This window comes from Canis lupus, chromosome 20 (genome assembly GCF_011100685.1).
Source record: "Canis lupus familiaris isolate Mischka breed German Shepherd chromosome 20, alternate assembly UU_Cfam_GSD_1.0, whole genome shotgun sequence".
Lineage (NCBI taxonomy): Eukaryota > Metazoa > Chordata > Mammalia > Carnivora > Canidae > Canis > Canis lupus.
In genome coordinates this window covers 58,201,416-58,226,560 of record NC_049241.1, presented here as the reverse complement: position 1 = coordinate 58,226,560, position 25,145 = coordinate 58,201,416, and the positions used below count along the sequence as shown (strand labels likewise).

The 25,145-nt window shown below is 69.9% G+C and overlaps 1 protein-coding gene across 1 annotated transcript; it reads left to right on the top strand.

The window, feature by feature from the left end:
* The first annotated feature begins 542 nt into the window (after positions 1-542).
* Positions 543-24,599, top strand: ARID3A (AT-rich interaction domain 3A). The gene is made up of 8 exons (XM_038568043.1): positions 543-973; positions 1,635-1,965; positions 16,094-16,166; positions 18,406-18,589; positions 19,061-19,308; positions 20,443-20,739; positions 21,156-21,254; positions 21,552-24,599. Exons 1-8 carry the CDS (start codon positions 558-560, stop codon positions 21,719-21,721), a joined length of 1,818 nt encoding a protein of 605 aa, XP_038423971.1. The 5' UTR covers positions 543-557; the 3' UTR covers positions 21,722-24,599.
* Positions 24,600-25,145: the final 546 nt, after the last annotated feature.

The following is a 25,145-nucleotide window of genomic DNA, read 5'->3' as shown; positions in this document are numbered from 1 at the left end:
GGCTGGCTGCAGCCAATCGGAGGCCGGGCGCCCGGGCCCCCTGCTCTATGAAGCAACAATGCAGGGTCTCCGGGGGTGTGGGCAGCCCTGCTGTTCGTCCGGGTCGGGACCCCAGGGAGCTCAGGGCAGGCTGACTGACCGCGCTGTGGGGCCTGCTGGAGGGCAGACGGAGGGGGCGGATGGGGACAGCACCGGCTCCCGCCTCCGGGGAGGTGTCCAGGTTTGCGCCCCGACGGCAGTGGACGGGAGGGATTTCCCAGAGGCCTCCGTGGTCTGCGCCCCCCGGAGCCGGGCAGGGTCTGACGGTGTCTCCCGCTGCCCACAGGCTTCGGCAACCCCGTGGATGAGCCCGCCCGCCGCTGCGAGCCGGCGCCTGGCGTGAGGAGGCCGCCCCGCTGGCATGCCCTCGGCCTGAGCCCGGCGCCGCCGCCCCCGCCACCCTGCACCGGCCCGGCTCCCCTGAGGCCCCCACGCTGCAGTGCGGCCGGGCCCCCTCCCCGCAGGGGCCGCCCCCGCCGCCCACGTCTGGTGCCCGGGGCGGCCCGGCCCGCAGGGCCATGAAGCTGCAGGCCGTGATGGAGACGCTCCTGCAGCGGCAGCAGCGGGCCCGCCAGGAGCTGGAGGCCCGGCAGCCCCCGGCGCCCCCGCCGCCCGCGCCGCCCGCGCCCGCCGAGCTCCCCGCCGGCCCCCCGGCCCGCGCCAGGGCCGCCCCGGACGAGGACAGGGAGCCGGAGAAGGCCCGGATGCAGCGGGCCCAGATGGCCGCCCTGGCCGCGATGCGGGCGGCCGCCGCGGGCCTCGGACCGGCGCCCAGCCCCGGCGGCTCGGAGGACGGGCCCCCCGGCCTGGAGGACGAGGACGCGGCCCGGGAAGGCGCTCCGGGCTCACCGGCCCCCGCCGGCCGAGGCAGGGAGGCGCCGGGACACGGCGAAGGCGACGGGCACTTTGAGGACGTGGGCTCCGACGGTGACCTGTGAGTCGGGGTCCTAGGGGGCGGCTGTGGACGCTGGGCGGCCGAGACCCCGGCCTCCCGAGGGCCGCGGAGCAGACAGCCCCTTAGAACTTTCTAGAGGGTGGTGGGCAGGCAAGGGGGCGGTCTGGGTTTCTGGCTTCATGCCATCCTGACTTAGTGGACGGCCAGGTGTGGCCAGGAGCCCCGGTGCCCGGCGGCCCCGGGGAGCCTGCAGGGTGGGCGCTGGCCGGCTCACTGCTGGGCCTCGGGCTGAGAGCTGGCGGGACCCCAGCGGGGTGGTCCTGGGAGGATGTTTAGCCAGCAGAGAAGCGGGCGGTTGTGGGTTGTGATGGAGAAACAGAGGGGTCTGCATGTGTGGGGGTGTCTGGGGCTGCGAACAGCGAGCCTGGCAGCAGGAACAGCTGGTGCAAAGGCCCTGAGGCAGGAACCGGCTAGGCCCCGACTAGGCCCACCGAGGAAGCCTGTGCAGCAGAGGGCAGGGAAGGGTCAGCAGGTGGACGGGGGCTCCGGGCTGCAGGGAGACCGTGCCGAGGGTGGCCCATGTCCCTCGCAGCATGTGTTGAGAGGGGGAAACTGAGGCTCCGGCCAGGAGCAGACTCTGCCCCGGGGCTGCAGCCAGCTGGCGCCATCTCCCCTGACCTGTGCCCCCTGCCTGCCCCAGGAAACCGAAATGGGAGGAGGAGGAGGAGGAGGAGGAGCTGGAGGAAGACCTGGAAGAGGACGAGGAGGACGAGGACGAGGAGGAGGAGGAGGACTACGAGGACGAGGAGGTGCTGGGGCCCCTGGGCTCCCCCGGCCTGGGCCCCGCAGCCCTCGTGCCCCACAGGGCCCCGCCGTCCCAGGCCTTCCGCGGCGACAGCGGGCCGCGGGCTCTGGGGGGCCAGGAGCGTCAGGGAGCCAGCCTGGCCCACGCCGGTGGGACAGCCCATGTGGTGCCCCCGCTGCAGCCGCCCGACCACGGGGACTGGACGTACGAGGAGCAGTTCAAGCAGGTGTGTGCGCTATCGGGGGGCGCCCCGCGGAGACGCCATGCCGGGGGCAGGAGGCCTGAGTGCCCCAGGGGCGCGGGGGGCGGCGCAAGCCGGGCGGCGAGTTCGGGGGTGAGCGCTGTCTGCGCCTGGAGGACCCAGACCCGCACGACGGGGCTCCAGGCTGGGGAGCTGCCCAGATGGAGGCCACGTGGCCGGACCCGGCTTGGCGTGGGCTGCGGGTGAGCGTGAGGCGCCGCGGGCGCGAGGGGCAGGGGTGCGGCGGTGCGGTCTGAGGTCGTGGAGCAGGGTGGCCTTGGCTCTGTGCGGCTCGGTGCGCCTGCAGGCGGCTCCCAGGGCTGCGGGGGGCGGGGAGGAAGCAGGGCCATCCCCCGTCCGGGTGCCGTCCCCGCGGGCGGTGCTGTCCCTGCGGGCGGCCGGGGCAGAGGAAGTGGCCGGGCGGGGGACCCTTTGAAGTTGGGCCGAGCCGGGCAGGGCAGATGGAAACCAGATGGCGTCCGGCAGGGCTCACATTCCAGGCCGCGGCCAGCTGGGCCCTGCCCCGACCTCCGGGAGTGGCCGGCGGGGACCCGGCCTCCCCAGCCCCGCGCCCCAGCGTCCAGGGCTCCCTGGGCTGCGGACCGGGCTGGGCCAAGAGCCGGGCAGGGGCTGTGGTGCCCCGGGGCAGCCCTGTCGGGGTGGCCGCCTCCCGGAACTGGCTCTGGGCCCCTTGGGGGGTGCTCGAGGCCGCCCGGCGGGGCCTGGGGGCTGGGCTGGGGGCGCAGGACGGAGGGCGCGGGCTTCCCCGCTCGCCTCGCTTGGGGCACGGCGCCTCGGCCCCGGCAGCCCTGATAGGTGGGAGTCAGGCTGGGAGGACTGGGCTGGCCGCCGGGGACTGGGGGGGGGGCAGCGGCGAGCTGGCCAGAGGGAGGGACGGCCCTGGTGGCTCTGCTGGGGCGGTGCCAGGGCTGGGTGACAGCCAGCAGACGTCGCCTCCTCTGGGCGTGGCAGGCACCCCGCACCCCCTCCTGCTGGACGCTCTGCCCCTGCGTGGGGACCCCGGGCTGAGCGCGGGCGCCCAGACACGGCCCCACCCTGCTCCCTGCCTCAGTGTCCCTCCTCCAGAAGGGGGCACCTGCCGGGCTGGGCCCCTGCTCGTCATACTTTGCGGGTGGGAGACCTGAACCGTGGCACCGAGGGGCGGCCTCCAGAGCCTCGCCCTGCGTGTGCCCCCGGGTCAATGTAGCATGTGGGGCGCGGGGCCAAGTTACAGTGACCAGGTCCCTGAATGTTTATGGGTGGCCCAGGGTCACGGGGTCGGAGCTGGTTGGGATCCCTGACCTCCCAGGCCTGCTCTGTGGCTGCAGCTCCTGGGGTCCGGGAGGGTCCAGCTGGGGTCAGGAACCCCCGTACCGTGGGGTCTCGGGGTCCCCCCAGCACCTCCTGGGGACGTGGCACCCGGCAGCCGTGGGGCAGAGGCGTCAGGGACCCGGCTGCGGGGCAGTGGGGGCGGCCTCCCGGGTGTGCCGCATGGGTCGCACGTTGCAGGGGTCGGGGAGGCTGCGCCTGGCACAGAAAGCGTCCGGGCAAAGGCCCTGAGGCAGGACTGAGTTGGGCGCGTGTGGAGGCCTGGGGACGGGACGTGGGGGTCCAGGGCCTGTGGGCGGTGGGGGGCCTGCCCTGCGGAGCCCACGGGATCTCCTTCCTGCCCGCTAGGGGCCGTCCAGCTGCCGCCCCCCCCCCCCCGCCCAGCTGGCCGAGCACCTGCGTGGCGGCTGTCCACGGGCCCCGTGTTGACTCTGGCGCCTGCCCCGCAGCCTTCCTGGCACGTGGCAGCCCCGCCGGCCGGCCGCCCACTTGGCACCGTCGCTGCCTCTTCCTCCCCAGTCTTGGCAGGGCCTGGGCCCGACTTCCCGCAGACCCCGGTGGCCGGCAGGTTCCGCCGTGGCCCACGGGCCCTGGGCCGGCGGGCTGCTGGCCACGGAAGCTTCCGTGGGTCTCCGGGGACGCGCGCGGACGGAGGCCAACACGCCTGCCGCCTGCAGCCAGCGGGGGCGGTGCTGGGGACCTCGGCCTCCTGGCATCTGACCTGGCGCCCTGGGGACAGCCCGGTGGCCTCCCGTCACTGCGCCCGGGCTCCAGGGGCGCCGCCGGCCCGCGCGGCCGGGACCTGTGGGATCCTGGGTCTCAGCAGGTCGATCGCCGGGAGGGTTTTCAACAGTTTCGTTGGCATCAGACGCACGTGTGCATAGTTCAGGCGCCGAAGCGGGCGGCTCGGTGGTTTTCACGTCTTCACTGACTTCCCCAGGCGACTCCGGTTTATCTTAGGGCGGTTTTGTCGCCTCAGACATGAAGCTTTGTGAACGTACCCATTGCCCGTCACCCCCTCCCCCCCGGCCTCCTTGGTCCCCCCACCCCGAGCCCCCGTCCTGCACGTGTCACACGCGTGGGCTCCCACCCCACGGGGCCTCCTGTGTCGGGTTCCCTCCCTGAGCGGCGTGGGCTGGGGTCCATCCCCGGGTGGCGTGGGCGCCTCGCTCCTGCTCGGGGCGGATGGGCGGGTGGCTATTTACTCACCTGGAGACGACACTTGCTTGTTTACACCTTGGGCGCCGTGAGTCGGTGAGCAGGTGTGCACGCGTCTGCATACACGCGTGTTCTCCGGTCTCGTGGGCCCCTACGCTGGGAGCGGGTCTGCCGGGACGGGCAGTGGCTCCGGGCTTGGCCTCGGGGGGCCTGTCGCCTGCGTCCCACGGCGGCCACCCGAGGCTCCTGCTCCTCCGCGTCCTCGCCAGCGCTTGTGATCGCGACCATCCCGCCGTCGCGGTGGCACCTCGCCGTGGTTTTCGTTTGTGACGCGTGTCGGGACGTTGTCCTCGTGCCCTTTGAGGTGGTGTCCGTGGCCATGTGCCTCGTGAAGGAGCTCGAGGGCGTGGAGGGGCTGTCGTAGCTGACGCTTGTCACCACCCGTGCGGGAAGCGGACCGAGCGAGAGGCCAAGTCCAGAGGCTCCCTCAGGGTGACCCCGGGCTCCGCCGCTGCACCCAGGGGCGTGGGAGTCACGGCCGGGACGTGGCCCTGGGGTGCCCGGGGGCAGGCCTGGCACAGGGACCTGCTGGCTCTAGGGATTGGGGTGCGGGGACCCCGGGCCTCTGGCTGCTTGGTCTGCCGCAAGCCGGCGGGTCCAGGGCCCCGACACGCAGGCGCTTAGCTGGGGACGGTCACTGCGGCCTCCGTCCTCGCGGGGACCCCATCTGGCCCGAGGGGTCGTCTCCCCGCAGCAGCACAGCAGCACAGCACATGGAGGCGACATGCGGGCTTCAGACGCCTTCGCAGCAGGACGCCGGGTCCCGTGTGGGGCGTGTTTTGGTCCTTTCAGGGCCGTGGGTGTTTCAGCCACGGGACCGACACAGCTGTGCGTCCTTAAGTCTCCTTTTGATTCCAGAAGTGACACCGTTGTCGCGGGAGGGGAACCGGAGGCACTGGCCTTCCTCTGGCCGCCTGCGCCCAGGAATGCACCATGAAGCGTCGGGGTGCGATGCTCCGGGAGGTGTCGCGCTGCAGGTCCGGGTGCCCCCTGCTGCCTGGGTTCCCCGCGGGGTGGCCCGCAGCGCACCCGTCTGTCTCCCCGTTGCCCCGCTGGAAACAACACTGCAGTGGACGCCGCTGGCTCCTGGGGGTTGGGCCCCCGAGGTGGAGGTGGAGGTGGCGGGGGAATCGCTGGGGCCTGGGGCTTGGGGCCGGCAGGCGTTCCTTCATCCTCCCCGGAGACCCCGGCGCCCCCAGGCTGCGGACACAGGCACTCCCAGGCCTCAGGGGCCCCGGCTGGGCTGGGGCAAGGAGGAACCGGCTTTGGGCCCGGGGCTTTGCAGGATGTGTAGGAGTGTGCCACATGGTCAGCGCGGGCTGACACCTGCACCCCGGGACAGTGCGGCTGGAACATAAGGTGGGGGGTCGGGGTGGGCAGACCCGAGGGCAGAGGAAAGCTGGGCTCCAGGGGGGCCTCGGCGGAGTCTGGAGCCAGAGGATGCTTCGGGGCCTGTGACCCGGGCAGGACCAGGGAGGCCGGGGGAGGGGGTTTTCCTGGGGATGAGGGTGTTCTGAGCAGAGGGCACGGCCTGGGCACAGTTTCAGAGGTCAGACCTGAGGTCCTGAACCCGGCGACGCGCGTCCTGTGTGCTTGGGCCGGGGGCCAGCTGTGGCACAGGGCATCCTGCGGGGGTGCTTGGGGGGCAGGGGCGTCGGGGAGCCCCGGGAACTCCTGCCCGCCCCCCCCCCGGCAGTGCCCGCCTCATCAAAGCTGCTGCGGCTGCTGGCGTGGAGCCAGAGGGCCGTGGCGGGCTGGGAGGCTGGGAGGGTGCGCGGCCGCCAGCCCCTGGCACCATGCCCCCGCCCGTGCCAGCCCTGGGACCGCACTGACTCAGCCGGAAGCACCTTATCTGGCCCCTGCGCCGCCACCAGCCGCCCAGTCACCGCCGCGAGGTCACGGCCGCCGGGGCCTGGCCCCACGCCCACCATCCGCTCCCCACCCGGCGGCTGCTGCCAAGCGCCCGGCCCGCCCCACGCTTTCTAATAACACACGCAGCCGCCGGGAGGGGTGCCCGCGGGCGGGGCGGCCTCGGTCGTCGGCATCCCGTCGGGGGGCGTGGCTGAGCCACTCGGGCTCCAGGCTGCTGCCACGGCGTGCGGGCGAGGGGGACCCGGGGCGGGCAGGCGGTGGCCCCGTGTTTCCTGGGGTCTGTGCCCCGCTGAGCCGGGCCGTCCGGGTGTCTGGAGGCCGCGGCCTTACGTACGTCCGTCGCTGTAGCAGCCTGTGTGTGCCCTTGGACGTGTGCACGAGCACCGCGTGTCAGTCCCCACCTCCCGTGGGCGCGTCAGCGTGTGTCCTGGGGCCTGGACGCGAGTGCGTACCTGGGTGCCCCTGCCCCGTGAAGCCTGAGGTCGAGGGGGACCCGTCGCCCTCAGCCAGACTCGCCGTGGGGTCCGTGGTTTGCCTGGTTGGCTCCGGGCGCAGCTGGGCCTCCGCGCCTGCCGGTCCAGGGACCCCGAGGGGCTGCGGGGGAGGGGGAGGGGGGCTCTTCCCTCAGGCACCAGGGGGTCTGCTGGGGGTGTGCTCTGATCCAGAGGGGCCCTCGGGGAGATGCTGGCGGGGCCTGGCCCTGTGCCTCGGTTTCCCCACCTGGGTCAGAGACCCCCACCCTGAGTTTCCGGGTCCCTGGGGCCAGCACCCCCACGGCAACGTGTCCGGGTTCCTTCCCGTTTCAGACGCGGCCGCCGAGCCGGGCTGTGCTCTGTGCTGGGTCAGGGGGCAGCTGGGGCGCGGGTGGGTGGGCACGCGCGGGGGCGGGGCGCGGACCGCCCCTTCTCCAAGCGCCGGGCTGCACGCGGCCAGAGGACAATTGGGGGTCACGGGGTTAAACGGTAACCAGTCTGCCTATTGAAGGCCCAGCGTGGACGCGGCCTTGCCCCACTGCCCGGGCTGGCAGGGGTCCTGTGGGGTCAGGGGGCATGTGGGGGGCACGGGGGGGCACAGGGGGGACACAGACCCGGCACCGCACCCCGCCCCGCGGCCCTGCCGGCACCTCGCTACCTGCCCTGACCAGGAGAGCAGGGCACGGAGGACCCAGGCTCCCAGAGGGAAGGCGCCGCGTGCAGGTGTCGTCATGGGTTCACCATCGTAGCGCCCTGACCCGATGCAGGTGTCCCTTGAGACACAGGCCGGTGGGTGCAGGACGAGGCAGGGGATCTGGGACCAGGGACGCGACGGTCCCTCCGAGGGGCAGAAGGGCCCGGCCGTGACCCCCGAGGTGCACCCAGGCCGGGTCCTCTCTGGGCACCGGTGCCCGGCAAGCGGAGCCGCAGAGGGGCCGGGCCAGCCCAGGGCGCGGGCGGGTGTCTGGGGCCATTATCTGCCAGCGAGCGAGGGTGTGTCTGTGTTTGTGTGTCTGGCTGGACGGGCGTGTCCATGCTGTGTGGGGACCTCGTCGGGGTGGCCGGGCCGTCACGCCGTGGGGAGGGCCACGCTGCAGGCGAGGCCGGGCGGGCAGGGGCAGCGTGTGCCCAGGCGGGGCGGCCAGGCTGTGTGCCCGCCCCGGGGTGGACGTGGCCCCTGGCCGTGTGGAGGTCCAGGTCTGGGGCCCTGTGGGGGCGTCTGCGTGGGGCCTGGGGTCTCGGGGTTTCCCTCCGGGTAGGGCTGTCCGCCGGCGTGGGCCTCGCATGTCCGTCCAGCTGCAGGGGCGGGGAGTGGCCGTGGCCAGGCTGTGGTGTTGGTTCCCCTGCTCGGTGACGCTGCACAGACGTGTCCCCAGGACTCGGCGGGGCCTGACCTGGGTCCCCGGGCTCTGGGGGGTCTCTGGTGGCCCCGCGCCCCCAGCACCCTCTCACCCACCCCTGCTCCCAGCGCCGTGTTCCCGGGGGCGGCAGGTGCCCCCTGCCCGTGCAGCCTGGGGACGGTGCACACGCTCGCCACCGAGTGCCCGATTCCGGGAAGGGAAGTGTTGCCGGAAGCGACTCATTTCCTTGCCCCCCGCCCCCCCGGGACCGGAGGGCCCAGCAGAGCCACCAGGGTGGCTGCGGCCGTGACCCCCCAGGCTGTTTCCCCGCCTGTAAAACGGGGTCACGTCAGAGCGAGCGCAGGCCATTGCCGCCCTTCGTCAGCGCTCCCGGGAGTCGGGGGCCGCTCGTGTGCCCCGTGCCCGCGGCTTGGGGTGTGGCCAGGCCTCCCGACGGCGGGCAGGGGTGCAGGCCGGCCCAGGGTGGCTGCGCTGTGCCCCGAGAGCCCGGGCAGGGGCGAGGGGCACGCCGCCCAGCCGGGCAGGTGTCTGCGAGCGTCCCCAGGCCGGGAGGCCGTCCCCACGCCCCCCAGGCTGCTCGGGGGTCCTGTGGGCAAAGGCGGACGGTCCCTTTCAGAGAAATCGCACGACGGGATTTATGTTCCCGGGAGCCAGGCCCCGGCCGCAGCCAGGAGGGACACACGGGCCCACTTTGTGCGGTGACCCTCGTAGCAGACGCCCCCAGGCCGCCGCCAACGTTGAATCTGTAATTGCTTGGGTTTTGGGAGAAGGTTCTGGATTTTTTTTAGGATAATTAAAAATATATATATATAGATTTATTTATGAGAGACAGAGAGAGAGAGAGACAGAGGCAGAGGGAGAAGCAGGCTCCCTGTGGGGAGCCCGATGTGGGACTCGATCCCAGGACCCCGGGGTCACGCCCTGGGCCGAGGGCTCACCCGCTGAGCCCCCAGGCGCCCCAGATTCTGGAGTTTTGTCTGTGTGGCCTGAAGCACTTGCCCAGAGGACCCGGGTGCTTGAGGGGGGGGGTCGCCCCCAACCCGAGAGGCCCTCGCGGCCTGTCTGGAGGCGCTGGGTCCTGGGTCCCGGGTTCCGGTGTCGCTCTGCAGCCTTAGGTCAGCGCCTCCGTTTCCCGGTGACGTGGCTCCACGGGGATGGTGCTCGTGTGCAGGGGGTCAGGCCTGCGGGCGAGGGGCTCCCACGGGCAGATGTGTGGTCCCTGGGCCACTGCTTCCGTGTCCTGCCCTTGTCCTGGGATTGTCCTTCGGCCGCCGGCCTTCCTGGGTATGCTCTCGGCGCTGGACCCGCAGGCCTGGGGTCCTCAGTTTCCCCAGCTGTGACACCACCAGCCCCGTGTGGCCCCCAGGGCGGTCCCCCCAGGTATGTCCTGCACCGCGGGCGCCCTCGCCCACTCCTCGGGGACGGTACAGAGCCCTGTCCCACAGGAGTCCGGGGAGGGGACCGCTGTTTGGTGGCAGGCACTTGCCGGGCCCTCGCCGTCATCCGGGAAGCAGCACCTTTAAGCTTCAGCTGCGCGCGGGGCTTTGTGACTCGTTTCTGGAGCTTTTTATTACCCTGTGCCGTGGGCGGCGTGCTGCGTCTTTTCGGGAGGGACCGCGGCCGGCCGGGGGTGCGTGGCCGAGCGGACAGATGTCGCGGCCCTGCCCAGAATCACTTCCCCAATTTCCCGCGAGCCCAGCGGTGCGGCCGCATCTGTGTGGAGGCCGCGCTGACGGGAAGTGAGAGGCCGCGGGCCGGGCGGTGCCCGGGGCAGGTGCGCGGGGCCGGCGTGGGCAGCCCGCTCCGTGACCTCGCGTCCCCGCCGCCCGGGGCCGGGGAGGGCGGCCCGCACCCCGCGTCCAGCGCTGGCCCCGCCGCAGGGGCGCCCGCCCCTTTCCGAGCTGCGTGCTGGGAGTTTCCAGGACAGACTTTGTCACCTGCAAACTCCCCGGTGCCCGCGGCTCCCAGGCCCGGCGCCCGGCCTCCGCTTCCCGCTCGCCCCAGTGACCCGCACACCGAGGCTCCACGCCGACGGCCGCCGTCCAGTCCCTGCGCCGCCCCACCTCCCCCCGAGGCGCCCACTGGGCCCCGTCCATCTGTCCATCCATCCGTCCGTCTGCTCTGAGGTCGCCGTGGGGAGCGGGTGAGAGCGGAGCTTTGCCGTCTGGGGGGCTGTGTGCCCTCAGGGGAGGACCGCGGGCTCTGGGCGTCCGCCTCCCGCCTCGTGTGGCTCTGGGACCGGACGGATAAGCCCGGGCTGTGGGCGCCCACAAACAGCCGCCTCAGTTTCCCCAGGTGCACCGTGGGCGGAGGCCGTGGAGGGTGCCAGCCCGCCCGCCCCGCCCCCGCCCGGCAGCTGTGGGGTTTCTGTGCAGGGGGAAGGCTGGGGTGGCCCCCAGGGACTCTGCGCCCGGCCCACCTGGGGCCCCAGCAACAACGGCCGCGCCTGCTGAGTCATCTCTGTCGGGAGGGGCTCCTGGGGGCTGGGGCGGGGGGGCCAGGGGGCGAGACCCCAGTGAGCCTTGTCTCCTGCCTGCCTCCATGAGTGGCCACCTGCTGTATACCGAGTGCCATGCCCTGTACCCCAGCCGCCGGTGCTGCCCTCGGGGCCTGGTGTGGGTGGGAGATGGCGGGAAAGCAGCCGGCGCAGGACAAGCACAGGGTCGGCCACCACCTGAGGGTGCAGGGGGGCCTCCCTGGACGGGCTGCCCGGGCCTGGGGTCAGGAGGGAGAGCCCAGCCAGTGCACAGGCCCCGGGGCGAGGCCTGGGGCGCAGCAGAGCGATGCCAGGAGGATGACCCGGGGGTGCTGGACGGGGAGCAGCCCCCGGGCCTGGAGCCGACGGCAAGACCCTGGGCTGTGTCCTGAGAGCAGTAGGAGCCGCGGTCAGCTCTGGGGCAGGAGAGACGCGACGGCGTCTGCATGTAGAGATGAAACCTCCTCGGACACCCCCGGGCGGCTGCAGGGCGGACGTGGCGTCTGGTTTACTGTTCTGCTCGCTCTCGGGGCTTTTCACTCGGCTTTCAGGGGTTTCAATGGTGGAGGCAACCCTGGCGCCCATCAACAGGTGGACGGGCAAACAAAACACGTCCCCCACGCACGGCCACATCCCTGGGCCGCCGGCAGGAGCGAGGCGCCCACACGCCACGCTGGGGACCGACCCCGAGCCCCCGACGCTCAGGGAGGGAACCAGACGCAGGAGGCCCCACGGGTGTGAGTCCACGTGTGTGACACGTGCAGGACGGGCTCGTCCACGGACAGGGAGGGGATTCGGGGGGGCCGGGCTGGGGGCTGGGGTTGTTTGCAGTGATGGAATGTTCTGGAATCACACAGGCGGCGGCTGCAGGTCCGCGAACACGCTCAATGCCGCTGAAACGTTCACTTGAAAATGGTGAATTCTGTGTCACGCGACTCTCCCCTCCATGAATAAGTTTTTCTCCCGATCTAGGGGGAAAGTGGGTGGATTTAAAGCCCCGGGTCGCTGGGCAGCCCCGCTCCGAGAGCGTCGGGCCCTGGGCCTTGGACCCGCTGCCCTCCCCCAAGGGCTCCTCCGCGCCCCCGCTCCCGGCCCTCCCGGCTTCCTTGACGTCCCCTGATTTTGGTTGGCGTCTCCAGCTGGTCAGGGCAGCGGCCGCCTCCTCCCGGCGGAGCCCTGGACTTTGGAGCCACCCGGGTGGCAGGAGGGGGCCTGAGCAGACACCGTTAAAGGGGCAAAGGTCGTCCTGGGGGCCCCGCAGGCGGGCACTTGCTTTCCAGTGGGGGCCCTCGGCCTTGGGCTGGACGCGGGGGCCGCCGGGAGCCGCGCAGCAGTGCCTGGGGCGGGGGGGGCTGGCGGTGTGACCTTCTGGGGGCCCAGTCGTGCCCTCCCCACGTGGACGCGCCGCCGAGCCGGGTCCCTCCGTCGGGGCTGTGCTGGTGGCCACGGCGCCGCCTCCCGCCGTCCGTGCGGGGGTCTGGGTGGGCTCCGGGCCCAGGTCTGCATCTCCGCGGGGGGCTGCAGGGTGCGCACCCCCACCCACCCCGGCCAGCACCCGACCCGGCCGCCAGGAGATTGCTCGAGGCCCAGACAAAAATGCTCCTCCCGCCGCAAACAAGAATTTCCTGTTTGCCCTCCTGCTCTGGGAGGGTGGGAGGCGGTTATCTGGCCTCGGCCACTACCTGAGCCTTATCTGCGGCCACTCACATGGGCTGGGGGGCTGCCCCTTGGGGCGCAGCGGGGGGAGGGGGCGGCCGCCCGAGGGGTCAGGTCCTCGCGGGGGCAGGAGGGCGACGGGACACGGGACACGGGAGCCGGGGATGCCGGGCAGGGGACACGCTCAGGCTGCCGGGAAAGCCCCTGTGGCTGCCGAGTGCGGTGACCGCAGCCTTGGGGCTACCCACTCCGTGCCTCAGTTTCCTTTTCTGTGAAGCGGGAGGCGCTGGCTGGGGGAGGAGCGACACACGGTCGGCCCAGCTGTGGCTGCGAGCCCCCTGACGCCGTGCATTGTGCCTGAGGGGCAGAGGGGCCTGCAGGGGCGCCCCCCGGGGCCAGGGAGGGACACAGCTGCCCCACTGCTCCTGCGGGAAAGCCGGGGCCTCCCACCCAGGCTCCCACGCCCGATGCCCGTCCTCGAGGTCCTGCGCCCATTCCACGGGTGGGCAGATCGGCGTGGCGGCGGCCGGGTGGACACAGGGCAGGTCGTGCAGGTGGCGGCTTCCGGCCCCCCGGCCTTGCCCAGAGCGGCTGCGCATGACGGATTTGGGAAGGGACGAGGGCCCATCCCCGTGGTGCCCCCAGAAGCCTAGAGTGAGCTGAGCGCCGCTGCTTTTTTTTTTTTCAAAGATTTTATTTATTCACGATGGACACGGAGCGAGGCAGAGACACAGGCAGAGGGAGCAGCAGGCCCCACGCAGGGAGCCCGGGTCTCCAGGATCAGCCCTGGGCCAAAGGCGGCGCTAAACCCCGGGGCCACCGGGGCTGCCCATGCTTTTTTTTTTTTTTAAGATTTTTTTTTTTAATTTGGGAGACACAGAAAGGGAGAGAGACAGGGAGAGAGACAGAGGGAGAGAAAGGGGGAGATGCAGATGCCCCGAGGAGCAGGGAGCCCGATGCAGGACTCAATCCCAGGACCCCGGGATCATGACCCGAGCCACAGGCAGACGCTCCACCACTGAGCCCCCAGGCGCCCCGTCCACTCCTTTATTAACCACCTGCTGTATGCCCAGTTCTAGACGTTGGGGGCAGAGCACACAGAACCTCTGACGTGCTCCTGGGGATCCTGCAGGTCCTGGGGCTCATGGGGGCCCGTGAGGCAGGCAGGCCAGTGACCAGGCCAGTGTGTCCACCACGCACGTGAGAAATGGCCCGCCGCCCATGCACAGGTTCCACACGAGAGCCGTGAGAGCCACGGGGTGGGCAGGGCCGTGAAGCCTGATGGGTGGGCGCGGCGCTCCAGGTGGGAGGGACACCAGGTCCCCCAGAGATGGGGCCGCGGCGCCTGTCAGGTTCCAGAAGCAGAAAGAGGTCTGGGCAGAGGGTCTGACGGGCACAGGTGGGTGCGGGTGGGCATGGGGGGCTGGGGGCGCCTGGTGTCATGAGGTCAGGCAGGAGCCGGAGCAAAAAACCCCGTGACCGTGATCGGAGGGCCCCGCACGCAACCCCAGGGAAATCAGGCTGCGGGGTCAGGGAGTGGGGTGGCCCGGGGGCGGGGGGCTTCCGGAGGTTTCTGGGTCGCCAGCCTGGGTTCGTGGCTGTGGCAGGCGACCCGTGTCAGCCTGAGAACTCCGGCCGGATGGAGGCCAGGACGACCTGGAGCCCCCAGGGGCAGGACAGCAGCCCGCCGGCCTACGGGAGTCTGGACGCCGTCCCCCGTGCCCTGGGGCCACTGGCCAGGGCGGGACACCTCCTGCAGGGAAGCGGAACTGGGGGCCGGGGCCCCATAAAGCTGGGGTGGCCTTTACTGCCCGTCTTTGTTTTCGGCTGCCCACAGCGACAGCCTCCCCGGCCACACAGCCCCCTTTATGGCCTCGGACAATACCCTGCCCCACGGGGCTCTGTCCACCCGCCATTTGGCCGGGGGGTTAACGCCTCTGCCCCGAGCCAGGTGCTCCCGCTGTTGGGTCTCCGTCCTGTGCCTCAGTCTCCCCCTGGAACGTGGGGTTCAGGACGCCTACGGGAGCTCAGGGTGAAGCTGTCGTGTTAATGCACCGACCCAACCCCGATAGCAGGAAAGCTGGGGCTGGGGCAGGCACTGAGCCCAGGGAAGGTTCTGGAAGGGTGGACCTCCTCCCCTGCCGAGCCCCCCGAGCTGGGATCTCAGGAGAGGCGTTGTCCTGTCAGGGGGGCCTGTGTCCACTGACCCCTGGCAAGTGTCCCGGGGCAGCCGCACGACCACCACAGGCGGGGGGTGAGGGGGCCGTTCCTGGGGCCGCAGGGAGCATCCTCGTCCCCTGGTCCTCATGTGGTCCTTGGTGGCTATGTCTCTTCTCCCACAAGGACATGGGTCATCGGGTGGGGGGGCGTCCGCGAAGACCCTGATTCCAGATAAGGTCTGGGCCCGGGGTCGGGGAGGCGGGCTCCAGGGCACCTGCCACCTCTGATCCCTCGGCCCAGCCTGGACCCCACTCAAGTCCTGGGGTTCGCCCAACGACCATTTATTAAGCAGCTGCTGGTACTTGACCCCTTCTGGACGCTGGTGACCAACGGCGAGGTCCCTCGCGTTCCGGGGAGGCGGGCGACGTGGTGCTGGACGGGCGGGAGGCGGGTGGGCCGTGTGGGCAGGAGCAGCCCGGCGCGGGGCAGGGCGGGTGGACGCCCCCGGGAAGGTCCACCTGCAGGCCACACACCCCGAGGCGGGGGCATCGGGGCCTCCCTGACCACCATAAATCAGCACAGGAATGCGGCCGGCCAGCCTGGCCGGGGCAGGGCAGGGACAGAGCCCCGACCACCCGGCCGGCCCGCGGCCCCGCTTTGTCTCCAGGCCGCGGGTGGGGGGACCCAGAGCCGCCCCAGGGACCCGGCCTCCCTGGGTGTGGGGTCGTGCGGGCGGCAGGAGCTCGGCGTCCGTGTTCTCTTGGGCCCGAACAGCCGGGTGTTTGGTGGTTTCAAGGCCCCCCCTGCTGCCCATCCTCTAGGCTCCTTCCCCAGGGCTTAATTTGAAGGTTGCTGTTTGCTGCGTGTCCCCCCCCCCCGGCCCCGCCCGCCTGCCCCTGGGAGCTGAGGGTCACTGGGTCATGGGCCCCCCACCCCCAGAGCAGCGACGGGCCAACCCCAGCCGCCGTGCCCAGGGCAGGGGCCCCCAGGCGCCCCGGCTCTGGGTTCGTGCCCCCCTCTGGGCCTGTGTCCTCACCCACAGCACGCAGCCCCCTCCCGGGAGCGGGAGCAAGTGTGTGACTCAGGGGACAGCCCCCGCCGCACCCGCCGCTTGGCAGTTACCTGCCCGGGTGCTGTTTGTCTCTGCCGAGCCCCGTCCCCCGGGTGGCTCCGGGGACCCGTGAACGAGGCCTCGCTCGGGACAGGGTCTCTGCGGACGCCGCTGGCTGGGAGCTCGCAGGCGGCGGCGGGTCCCGCAGGACGGGAGGAAGCGTGAGAGGCGGGGGCAGATGCCGGCCCCAGTGGGGGGAGCGGGGACATCGCCCCGGAGCCCCCGGGAGCTCGGCCCCACGCGGCCCTCCAGAGCCACGGGACAAGAAGGCCGCGTTCCCGTGGCCGCGGTGGAGACGCACGCGGGGATCCCCGTCATTGCGGGAGGTGGGGGTGGGCTCCCCGGGCTCGGCGGGGCCTCAGCGTCCTCGCTGCCTGTGTGCGGCAGCCCCGCCCTGGGGACACGGCGCCCGTACCCCAGCTCTGGCGCTAACTGCCCCGTCCCCCCAACCCCGCAGCTCTACGAACTGGACGGGGACCCCAAGAGGAAGGAGTTCCTGGACGACCTGTTCAGCTTCATGCAGAAGCGAGGTGAGGCCCACCTCCCGGGGTCCCGGTCCCCGCCGCAGGAGGGAGGGTCCTTGGGTCCCCGTGGCGGCGTCTGCTGCCCAGGCCCGGCTCCAGGGTCCCGAGGGCCGTGGGCAGGGGCCGCCCTCGTGGCCTAGAGACTGGAGCTCCCGCGGCCGCTGGTGCAACATGCGGCCCCAGACCCCCTGCGCCCCCCGGGGCCGCGGTCCCCCTCCGGGCGGCTCCCCAACTGTGCTGCCTGCTGGGCTGGGTTTATCAAGTGCCACCTCCGGGGCCCCTCGTGCCCTCCATTCCCCTGGGTCTGGGGGTGTCCTGGCGGGGAAACTGAGGCCCAGAGAGGACACCGGGCAGCCGGGAGGGTCCCCACGGCCTCAGCCTGGGCCCAGGGCTGCTGGGGGGCAGAGGGATGGGGGTTCTAGAGGCACCCACTGTGGGGCGGGGTGGGGGGCTCGACCCTCTGAGCAGAGACGCCCCTCTGGGGGAGTTACTACAGCTCCCACGGCTCAGGGAAGGAAACTGAGGCCCGGCAAGGGGACGAGTGCTCTGAGCCCTGGAGGCAGGAAGGGGCGGGGCGGCCGGGGTCCACTTGGGGCCACTGCAGGGGCGGCTGCTTTGTCCAGGGCCCCGCCGCCCCGCCCTCTCCAGCCGCCTCTGTAAACACAGGCCCAGCAGCCGGAAAGGAGGGAGATGGAAGGGGAGGGGCGGCCTCGGCCTCGCATTAACCCCTCCCGCGCCGGAGGGGCCCTGTGGGGGGGCTTATCGCTGGGAGCACTCACAGCCCGCGCCTGCTGCCCACCGGGTGCTCACAGAGATCCGCCCCCACCTCTTTATCGGCCCATCACAACTGCCAGAGCCCCCACCCCCACCCCGTGGGGACACTGAGCCCCCAGGCCCAGAGCCCACCCCTCCTGCCCTAGATGGGCGGGTGCGCTAGGGGTTCAGGGGGTAAGGTGAGCTGGGGGGGGCCGGGGGCAGGCACAGCAGCCGGTGACCACTCGGGGCTCTGAGGGTTGGAGGCCAGCTTGGCCGCCCTGGACGGCAGGAAGCACAGACTCCTACACATGCGTCAGAACCCAGCCCCAAGTGCCCCCCTTCCCTTCTTCTTGTCTTGGACCCTCGCTGCCTGTAACTGGCAGCCTGGGGGGGGGGGCTGAACGTCTGTTACATGCCCCCACTCTGACCCCCAGACCCCAGGTCCTGCACCCCACAAGCCCTCTTCAGTCCAGAGGGTCAGTACATCTTCCCTCACATCACAAAGGGCCTCCTCCCGTTGGGGGCCTGGAATGCGGGAGGGGTCCCACCGACGCCCCACCCTCCTGCTGTTTCCTTGAAGACCTCCCCACCCTTCCTTATCGCCCACGGCCCCCGGCCCCCGACCTTCTCCGCGGTGCCTCTGCTCCCGCCCTGCTCCTTCTGTAAACATCCGACCAGGCCTGGCCGCGGAGCCAGGGCGCGGGGTCCCCGGAGGATCTGTCCTGATGCAGAACCCACCCCCGTGCCCCCCGGTGTCGGGTTCCCCGCTCTCCCTCTTGGGCTGACAGAAGGGGGTGGGGTTCTGAGGTCCAGCCCCCTCCATCCTCCCAGGTCGTCCTCTGTTAGTGGGGCTTTGAAGCTGGGAAAGGGCAGGAGGTGACACAGACCGTTCACCCTGGGGGAGCAGGTGTCGGGGCCCCGGAGGGTGAGGGTTGGGGGCGCGGGTGGGTCAGGGGCACGGGTGGGGTAGGGAGCGGCCCACTGCCCCACTCCCTAAGCTGTAGGGGGGATGACGGAGCTCTGTCCCCACGGCAAAGTCCCCCGGGACGCGGGCGAGCGAGCAGTTTGGTGACATGGGGAGCCGGCGAACAAAGGCTGCTCCGCGTGTCCCCAGGTCGGCAGCCTGTCCCTGGCTCCGTGCCCCCGGGTGAGATGAGCACTGAGCAGATCCCGCTCTCTCAGGGGGGCTCCCGGGAGGGCTCCCGGGAGGGCTCCCAGCTGTAGCTCCAACCCCAGGAGATGCAGGGCGACGTCAGGGACGGCGGTGGTTGTCATGACCACGCACTCCTGGCATTGGGGGGATGGTGGGGATGCTGCTCAGCCCCCCAGCGCCCAGGACGCCCCGTGTCCCTGAGTCGGGAGAGACCATTCTCTGGACAGGCGTGTCATCTGTGGACTTGGCATCTGCCACCTGTCGGGTTCCGCACCCCCCCCCCGGGGCAGCTGACAGCGCCCTCACTCACCCCCGCGCCCTGCCCCTCCCCTGCAGGGACGCCCGTGAACCGCATCCCCATCATGGCCAAGCAGGTGCTCGACCTGTTCATGCTGTACGTGCTGGTGACGGAGAAGGGCGGCCTGGTGGAGGTCATCAACAAGAAGCTGTGGCGCGAGATCACCAAGGGCCTCAACCTGCCCACGTCCATCACCAGCGCTGCCTTCACCCTGCGGACCCAGTGAGTGCCCGCCCGCGGCCCCGAGGAGGGGAGGCCACTCTGGGCAGGAAGGACAGGGCGGGTGAGGAGGAGCCTGGGGAGGAGCACAGGGAGGAGCACGGAGAGCAGCACAGGGAGGAGCACGGGGAGGAGCATGGAGAGCAGCTCAGGTAGGAGTGTAGGGAGGAGCATGAGGAGTGCAGGGAGGAGCACGGGGAGCAGCACAGGGAAGTGCAGGGAGGAGTGTGGGGAGGAGTAGGGGGAGGAGTGCCCCAGGACGTTAGGGGGGCTCAAGGCATGAGGACGGGGATTAGTGAGGCGGCCCTGGTGTCGGGGGTGCGTCCTGGGGCCAGGTGCTGAGGGGGCCACGGGGAGACGGGAGCGGCCGGAGCGCAGACCGCAGGTCTGAGGCTGGGGAACGAAGCCGGCGGCGCGGTGGGCAGCTCGTGGGGGCCCCGAGGCGCCGGTGCCATCCTGCCCCGCCCCGCGCAGGTACATGAAGTACCTGTACCCCTACGAGTGTGAGAAGCGCGGCCTGAGCAACCCCAACGAGCTCCAGGCCGCCATCGACAGCAACCGGCGGGAGGGCCGGCGCCAGAGCTTCGGCGGCTCGCTCTTCGCCTACTCGCCGGGCGGCGCCCACGGCATGCTGTCCTCGCCCAAGCTGCCCGTGCCCTCCCTGGGCCTCGCCGCCAGCACCAACGGCAGCTCCATCACCCCGGCCCCCAAGATCAAGAAAGGTAAGGGTCGGCCGGGCCCCCTGCCCTGGCGGGGACGCGGGGACGCGGGGACGCTTCCGTCTCTCCGGGTACCCGGGCGACCCCTGCCGGCGCTGGCTCCGGGCGGGGCGCTGTGTCCCCCGCAGACGGGACCAGTTAACCCCGCGGCACCCGCGCCTCCCCTGCCCGAGGGGCCGACACGCCCCCGTCTGCGCCCGCGGCCCAGGACAGCCAGTTGCTGTGTCCCTCCCTCCGCCCGCCGTGCAGCAGGTGCCGTCACCGCGCGGTGCGGCCCGTCACACTGACCCTTTGCCCTCCGCGACACTAGTGCTCGCCGCCCCCTCCCGAGCCCAGCTCTCCGGGGCGGCCTGAGTATTCAGGGGGACCCCGTGGCCCAGGACTGGTCAGATCGCAGCCCGGCAAGGTCGTCGTAGCGCCCGCTCCTTCGGTGCTCTGGGCCTCGGTTTACCCACCGCACCCCTGGGTTGCTCAGCGATGCCCACGGGTGCTTAGCAGGCGTCCACGGTGCATGAGGCCCCGCGCTGGAGCCGGGGCCACCGTGGTGGGGAGAGTGAGAGCCGGGTGGCCTTGGAGCCGTGCCGGGCCCACGCGGATGAGTCCCCCGGGATCCTGAACGGGTGGCATTGGAGTGTGACCGGGACAGGGCGCCACAGAACCTCCGGCAGGGGGCCCGGCGCGGCTTGGACCCAGGCCCCACGGCCAGATGCGCGAGGGGCAGTTGGGGAGGGAAGGCGCAGCGGGTCACGGGTCACAGTGGGCTGTCAGTTTGCAGGGCCGGGAAGGGGTGTGTGGGGCGGGGTCTGGAGCCAGGCTGCCCGGGGCCCCTCACCCGTGCCGTGGGGGTCAGGGGCCGGCTCGGCCTTCCTGGGTGGGGGGTGTTGAGTGCGTCACAGGACACGGTGGAGCCCGGATGCTCGGGGTGTCACTGTGCGCGCCCTGTGCCGCCGCGGGCTCACCGGGTCACAGTTGCCGCCGTGCTGTATCCTGAGGCTCCTGGGGTGGCCGCGGTTTCTCACACCCCCGGCCTCACGGGGCTTCGCACGCTGGTGCCGTCCCGGGCACCCCCCGCACGTCCCCACCTCGGCTTGCGGGCAGGGCCCTTCTGGCCACCAACTCCTCTTCTCTCCCGTCCAGAGGAGGACGCCGCCATCCCCATCACCGTCCCCGGCCGCCTGCCCGTGTCCCTGGCGGGTCACCCCGTGGTGGCAGCCCAGGCGGCGGCAGTGCAGGCGGCGGCAGCGCAGGCAGCCGTGGCGGCTCAGGCAGCGGCCCTGGAGCAGCTCCGGGAGAAGCTGGAGTCTGGGGAGCCTCCCGAGAAGAAGATGGCCCTGGTGGCGGACGAGCAGCACCGGCTCATGCAGCGTGCACTGCAGCAGAATTTCTTGGCCATGACGGCCCAGCTGCCTATGAGCATTCGCATCAACAGCCAAGGTACCAACCCAGCGCCCAGGCCCTCCGTGCCTCCTGCCCGTGTCACGGGGAAGGGCCTCGTAGTCAACCTATGTAAAGAGTGCCTACAAATCAATAAGAAAAAAGAAAGATAAATTGGGTAAAAGGAGTGGGCCGCTGTGACCCGTAGTGAATTCAGCTGGAAGGCCGAGTCAGGCATCCGCGAGCTAGCGAGGGGATAGAGCTTGCCCCCGTCGGAGTTCGGCGATATCGAATCCTGCTCAGGATCTGGGGAAAACGGGCCCCCCGAGTCCTGCTGGCCAGAGAAACACTAATCTCAGGCTCACAGGTTGTTCTTCCGTGGGTTTCTGGAGCACCCACTGTGCGTGCGCGGGGCGGGCGGCAGAGCGGCTCCTCGCACCCGTGTGCTGATGGCGCGGTGCCCCTCGTTCCCGCAGCCTGCGACAGCCGCCAGGACCCCGCGGCGAACCTGGGCAGCCCCAACGGCAGCAACAGTATTAGCATGTCGGTGGAGATTAACGGGATCATGTACACAGGTAGGAGCCTCCGGGCCGCGGCCGTGGGCGCTCGGCCCGTCCACGCAGGGCGCCGGGGGGCCTGGGGGGCCTGGGTCGCGCGGGCTCTGCTCCCCGGGAGGCCGGAGAGAGAGTCGCGTGGTGTCGGCGCGCGTGCAGCGGGGCCCTAAGTTAGGGGCCTTTGTTCCGTTGCTGTCCCGCGGCCCCAGGGTTCCTTCTAGAACACCGCGGCGCCGCGTGCGTGCCGGGCTCAGCGCTCAGGGCCGCCCGGTGGTCCTTGCAGCCTCGTGACGTGTTTCTCCCCTGTCCTCGCACTAGGAGTGCTGTTCGCTCAGCCACCCGCACCCGCGCCACCCTCAGCTCCCGGCAAAGGCGGCGGCGGCCGCGGAGGCAGCGGCGGGACCTGCAGCAGCGCCGGCAGCCAGGCCGGGCCGGTGGGGCTGTCCACACCCGCCACGTCTTCTACCTCAAATAACTCATTGCCTTAACCGCACCGCTCCCCACCCGCCCCCGCCGCCCCCGGGGAGCCCGCCGGGCTGGGGGGGCGAGGCGGGCCGCAGGGCCGGGCCGGCGGAAGACACGGGTGGGGAGGGCAGGGATCCACAAAGGAGCCACAGCTAACGCCAAAAAGAAAAGAAAAAGGAATATATATACACATATATATATATAAAGAAAATTTAATAAAACAGGGGAAAACCAAGGAACACTTGAATTACTCAGGTTCGGACATTGAGAGACGTGGATTGTGAGAACAGCGAAGGAGACCGGAGGAGCGAGGGGCGTGTTTCCGGGGCCGCGGCCCTGCGGGACCAGCTGCCGGGGCCGGGGCCGTGCCGACCGGTCGCCGTGGAGGCCGATCCTGTTTACCTCATACATCTCTGCACTGTGCGTTTTCATTTTTGTGTTTTCTTTTTTTTTTTTTTCCATTCATCACACACTCACCACACCCAGCTCCTTGTGTTGAATGAACCCCTGAGCCAAGATCAGCTGAAATTTTTTTTTTTTCTTGTTGCTTTTGGAAACTTTTTTTTTTATTTTTTATAAGGAACAGTGATACTCAAGATCTATAGGGTTTTAATAAGAGGTTTCGGGGTTTTGTTTTTGTAAATAATCTATTTTATTCTTGGGGGAAGGAATCAAACCTTAGGGAAAGGATATATATATCTATATATTTGCGTTCATTCAGGGAAACTGGACTTGAAAAAGCAAAAAAAAAAAAAAAAAAAAAAAAACCGAAAAAGAAAAGTAAGACCCTTTCTATATTTCCCATGACTGATTTGGGTTCCTTTGTGTGTTTCCTGTGGTGTGGTGGGCGGCTGGCAGGCGCAGGCCGCGCCGGGCCAGAGCCAGGACAGGTGATGAACTCAGGTGCTATGGGCGGGGCCAGGGGCCAGGATGGGGGTGCAGGCGGGGGCACCTGGGGGTCTCCCTCGCTGTGCTCGTGCGCTGCCCCCCCCCAGACTGGAAGTCTTAACGGGAGAGGAGGGGGCTCCACCCCTCGGCCCCAGGCTCCTGTCTCAGGGATGAATGTGGCCTGGGGACGCTCGAGGTTACCCGTGCAGGGGACGCGGGGGACGGGTGAGCCGGGCTTAGCTCAGGGCCAGGTTTTGGGGCCGCGGCATCCCGAACACCCCCCCGCCCCATCGTCTTCTCCTTAACTGTCTCTTCGTTCTCTCTCGGCCCCGCTTGCTTGGGGCCACAGCTCCCCGCGGTGACCAACTGGACACGGCGCCCGCCCCGCTCGACCCCGCGGTCCTGGTTAGAGGTGGGTGTGAGGGGGACACCGTGGGGCACCCGGGGGGCTCCTGGCGAGCCCGAGGCCCAGGGGCAGGTGCATGCTGCTGCGCTGCCCTCGCGGGTCCCTGCTCCTTGCCGTGCGGGGTTCCCGTGGGGGCTCCGCTGTCCCCGGGGCCAGCCTGCCAGCTCTAATTGGGCCCAGGAGCCCGGCCTCGCTCGGGGGTGGGGGGGGCAGTGCCCACCTGGCGGCCTCCCTGCCCCCCCACGAGGCCGCCTCCTGTCACCCGGGAGAGGGCCCAGGCCCGCGTCCTTGGGAGGGGGCCCCTCTGTGGGGGGAGGGCCCGGGCCTGCGTCCTTGGGAGGGGGCCCCTCTCTCTGGAATCTCTCAGATCGTGGGCACCCCCACAGCCCCCTCCCGGGAGCGGGCGGGAAGGAGCGCTGTTTCCTCCCCGCTCTTCCTTCTGGAAGGTTCTGGCCTTCCCTCGCTCACTGCAGCAGCACAATCATTGTGGGAGGGGGGTCTCCACACAGCGAAGCCCCCCGGCCTGCTGCCTTCAGGGCTTCCGGGGGGGGGGGGGTCTGCAGCGCGTTTCTTTCTACCTCAGGTCTGACTCGATGCCAAACCCCCGCCCGGGCCCAGGGCGTCCGTGCGCACCGCCCTGCCCGGGCCCCTCCGCCTGGAGCCGTGCGCCCGCGGGGCCCCGTCGGGGGTGTCGCGTCCCGGCTGGAGCTCAGGGTGTCCTGCCGAGCGGCGATGACTGTAGGGGCGGCCTCGGTGCCCCCCGCAGCCCCTGCGGCTCCGGCCCCGGGCGTAGGGAAGGGGCGGCCTCCAGGGGCCCATCAGGACCCCCTCCTGCAAACTGGGGGACGGGGTCGGGGCGGTGGCTTGTGCGCTGTTCATTCCCGGGCAGGTGGCGCTTTGCAGCACGGCGAGGGCAGGGACCCCAAACTCAGGGTGAAGAGGAGCCCCGGGGGCTCCCCTGCTGGCGACCTTGCTTCCAGAATCTTCCGCGTGACCCCCTGAGCTGGGGGCTGGGCTGTCTGGGGCCGGGCGGCGGGTTAGTTTCCATAGTTCTGCATTTCTACACCACTTTCCCGCTTTTTTCACTTTTGCCTACTTTGTCCTCCCCCCTCCACCCCCCTTAATTTTGCTTTTGCATTTTTTTTTTTCCTTGGCAAACATGAACTCAGCCTTTCATTCCTGACATGTGAAATTTCAGTTTCTCTGGGGTTTGTCAGACGGCGTGGGTGCTGCGCCGGGACTCAGGTTAACGTGAAAAAAAACTTTTAAAATAAAAGGTTTAAACGACTCTACCTCTGGCCGGGCCTGGCCTGTCGCGCCCTGGCCACGGCGGGGCAGCCTGTATCGATTTCAGTTTTTGCAGAACATTCAGGTATTAAAAGGGAAAAAACAAAAAAAACAACAAAAAAAAAAGACAAAAGACCTAAAAAAAGAAAACCATAAAAAAAAGGAAGAAAAAAAAGGTGTGTGATTTTGAAATTTAAAAGAACACTGAAAGTTTACATTTTATAACATTATTATGCAGATTGTATTTAAACTTCAGAAATATTTAAGACAATTGTAACCCTGTAAAGCTGATGAGATATTAAAACAAAACACTTCTGACAGAAGAGGCCTCCTGTGGTGGATTTTTGGGGTGTGGGTCCAGGTGGCAGTGGGCACAGGGGCTGACCCCCCCACGTCCTGGGGGACAGGGGGCGGGTCTGGGGACATCCAAGGGGTCACCCTGCGGGGCTCCTGGCGTGGACGGGTACGGCTGGGGATGCCGCTCACCCCCCAGACGCGCCCCCAAGTGACCTGGCCGCCCCCAGACGTCAGCGGTGCCCCAGGGACAGGCCCCTGATTACAGGGTGCGTGTGGCCATCAGCATCCCTGTGGGGACCGGGTGCAAAGTGTCTGTTTTAGGGATGGGGGGGGACACAGGTGCCGGGGCCCAGGGTGTCCTAGCCTGTCCCCCAGCCCCTCCACAGGGTTTCCTGCCCTGCCTGGTTCTGATGCCACGGTCACTCCCCGAACCCAAGCCCCAGGGTGTGTGGCTGGGCCCCCCACACCCCCGCTGGGCCTTCCTTGGGGCCTTTGCAGAGCTTCCCACTGCCTGGAACGTCCACGCCTGCTGCCCGGAAAGGCCCTTGTCACCGTGGGCGACACTAAGC

Excerpts from the sequence above, each read along its gene's own strand:
- ARID3A (XM_038568043.1), top strand. The coding sequence starts at position 558 with ATGAAGCTGCAGGCCGTGATGGAGACGCTCCTGCAGCGGCAGCAGCGG. Across the intron at positions 19,309-20,442 it reads GGCCCCCAAGATCAAGAAAG|AGGAGGACGCCGCCATCCCC; the intron begins GTAAGGGTCGGC and ends TCTCCCGTCCAG. Across the intron at positions 21,255-21,551 it reads TAACGGGATCATGTACACAG|GAGTGCTGTTCGCTCAGCCA; the intron begins GTAGGAGCCTCC and ends TCCTCGCACTAG.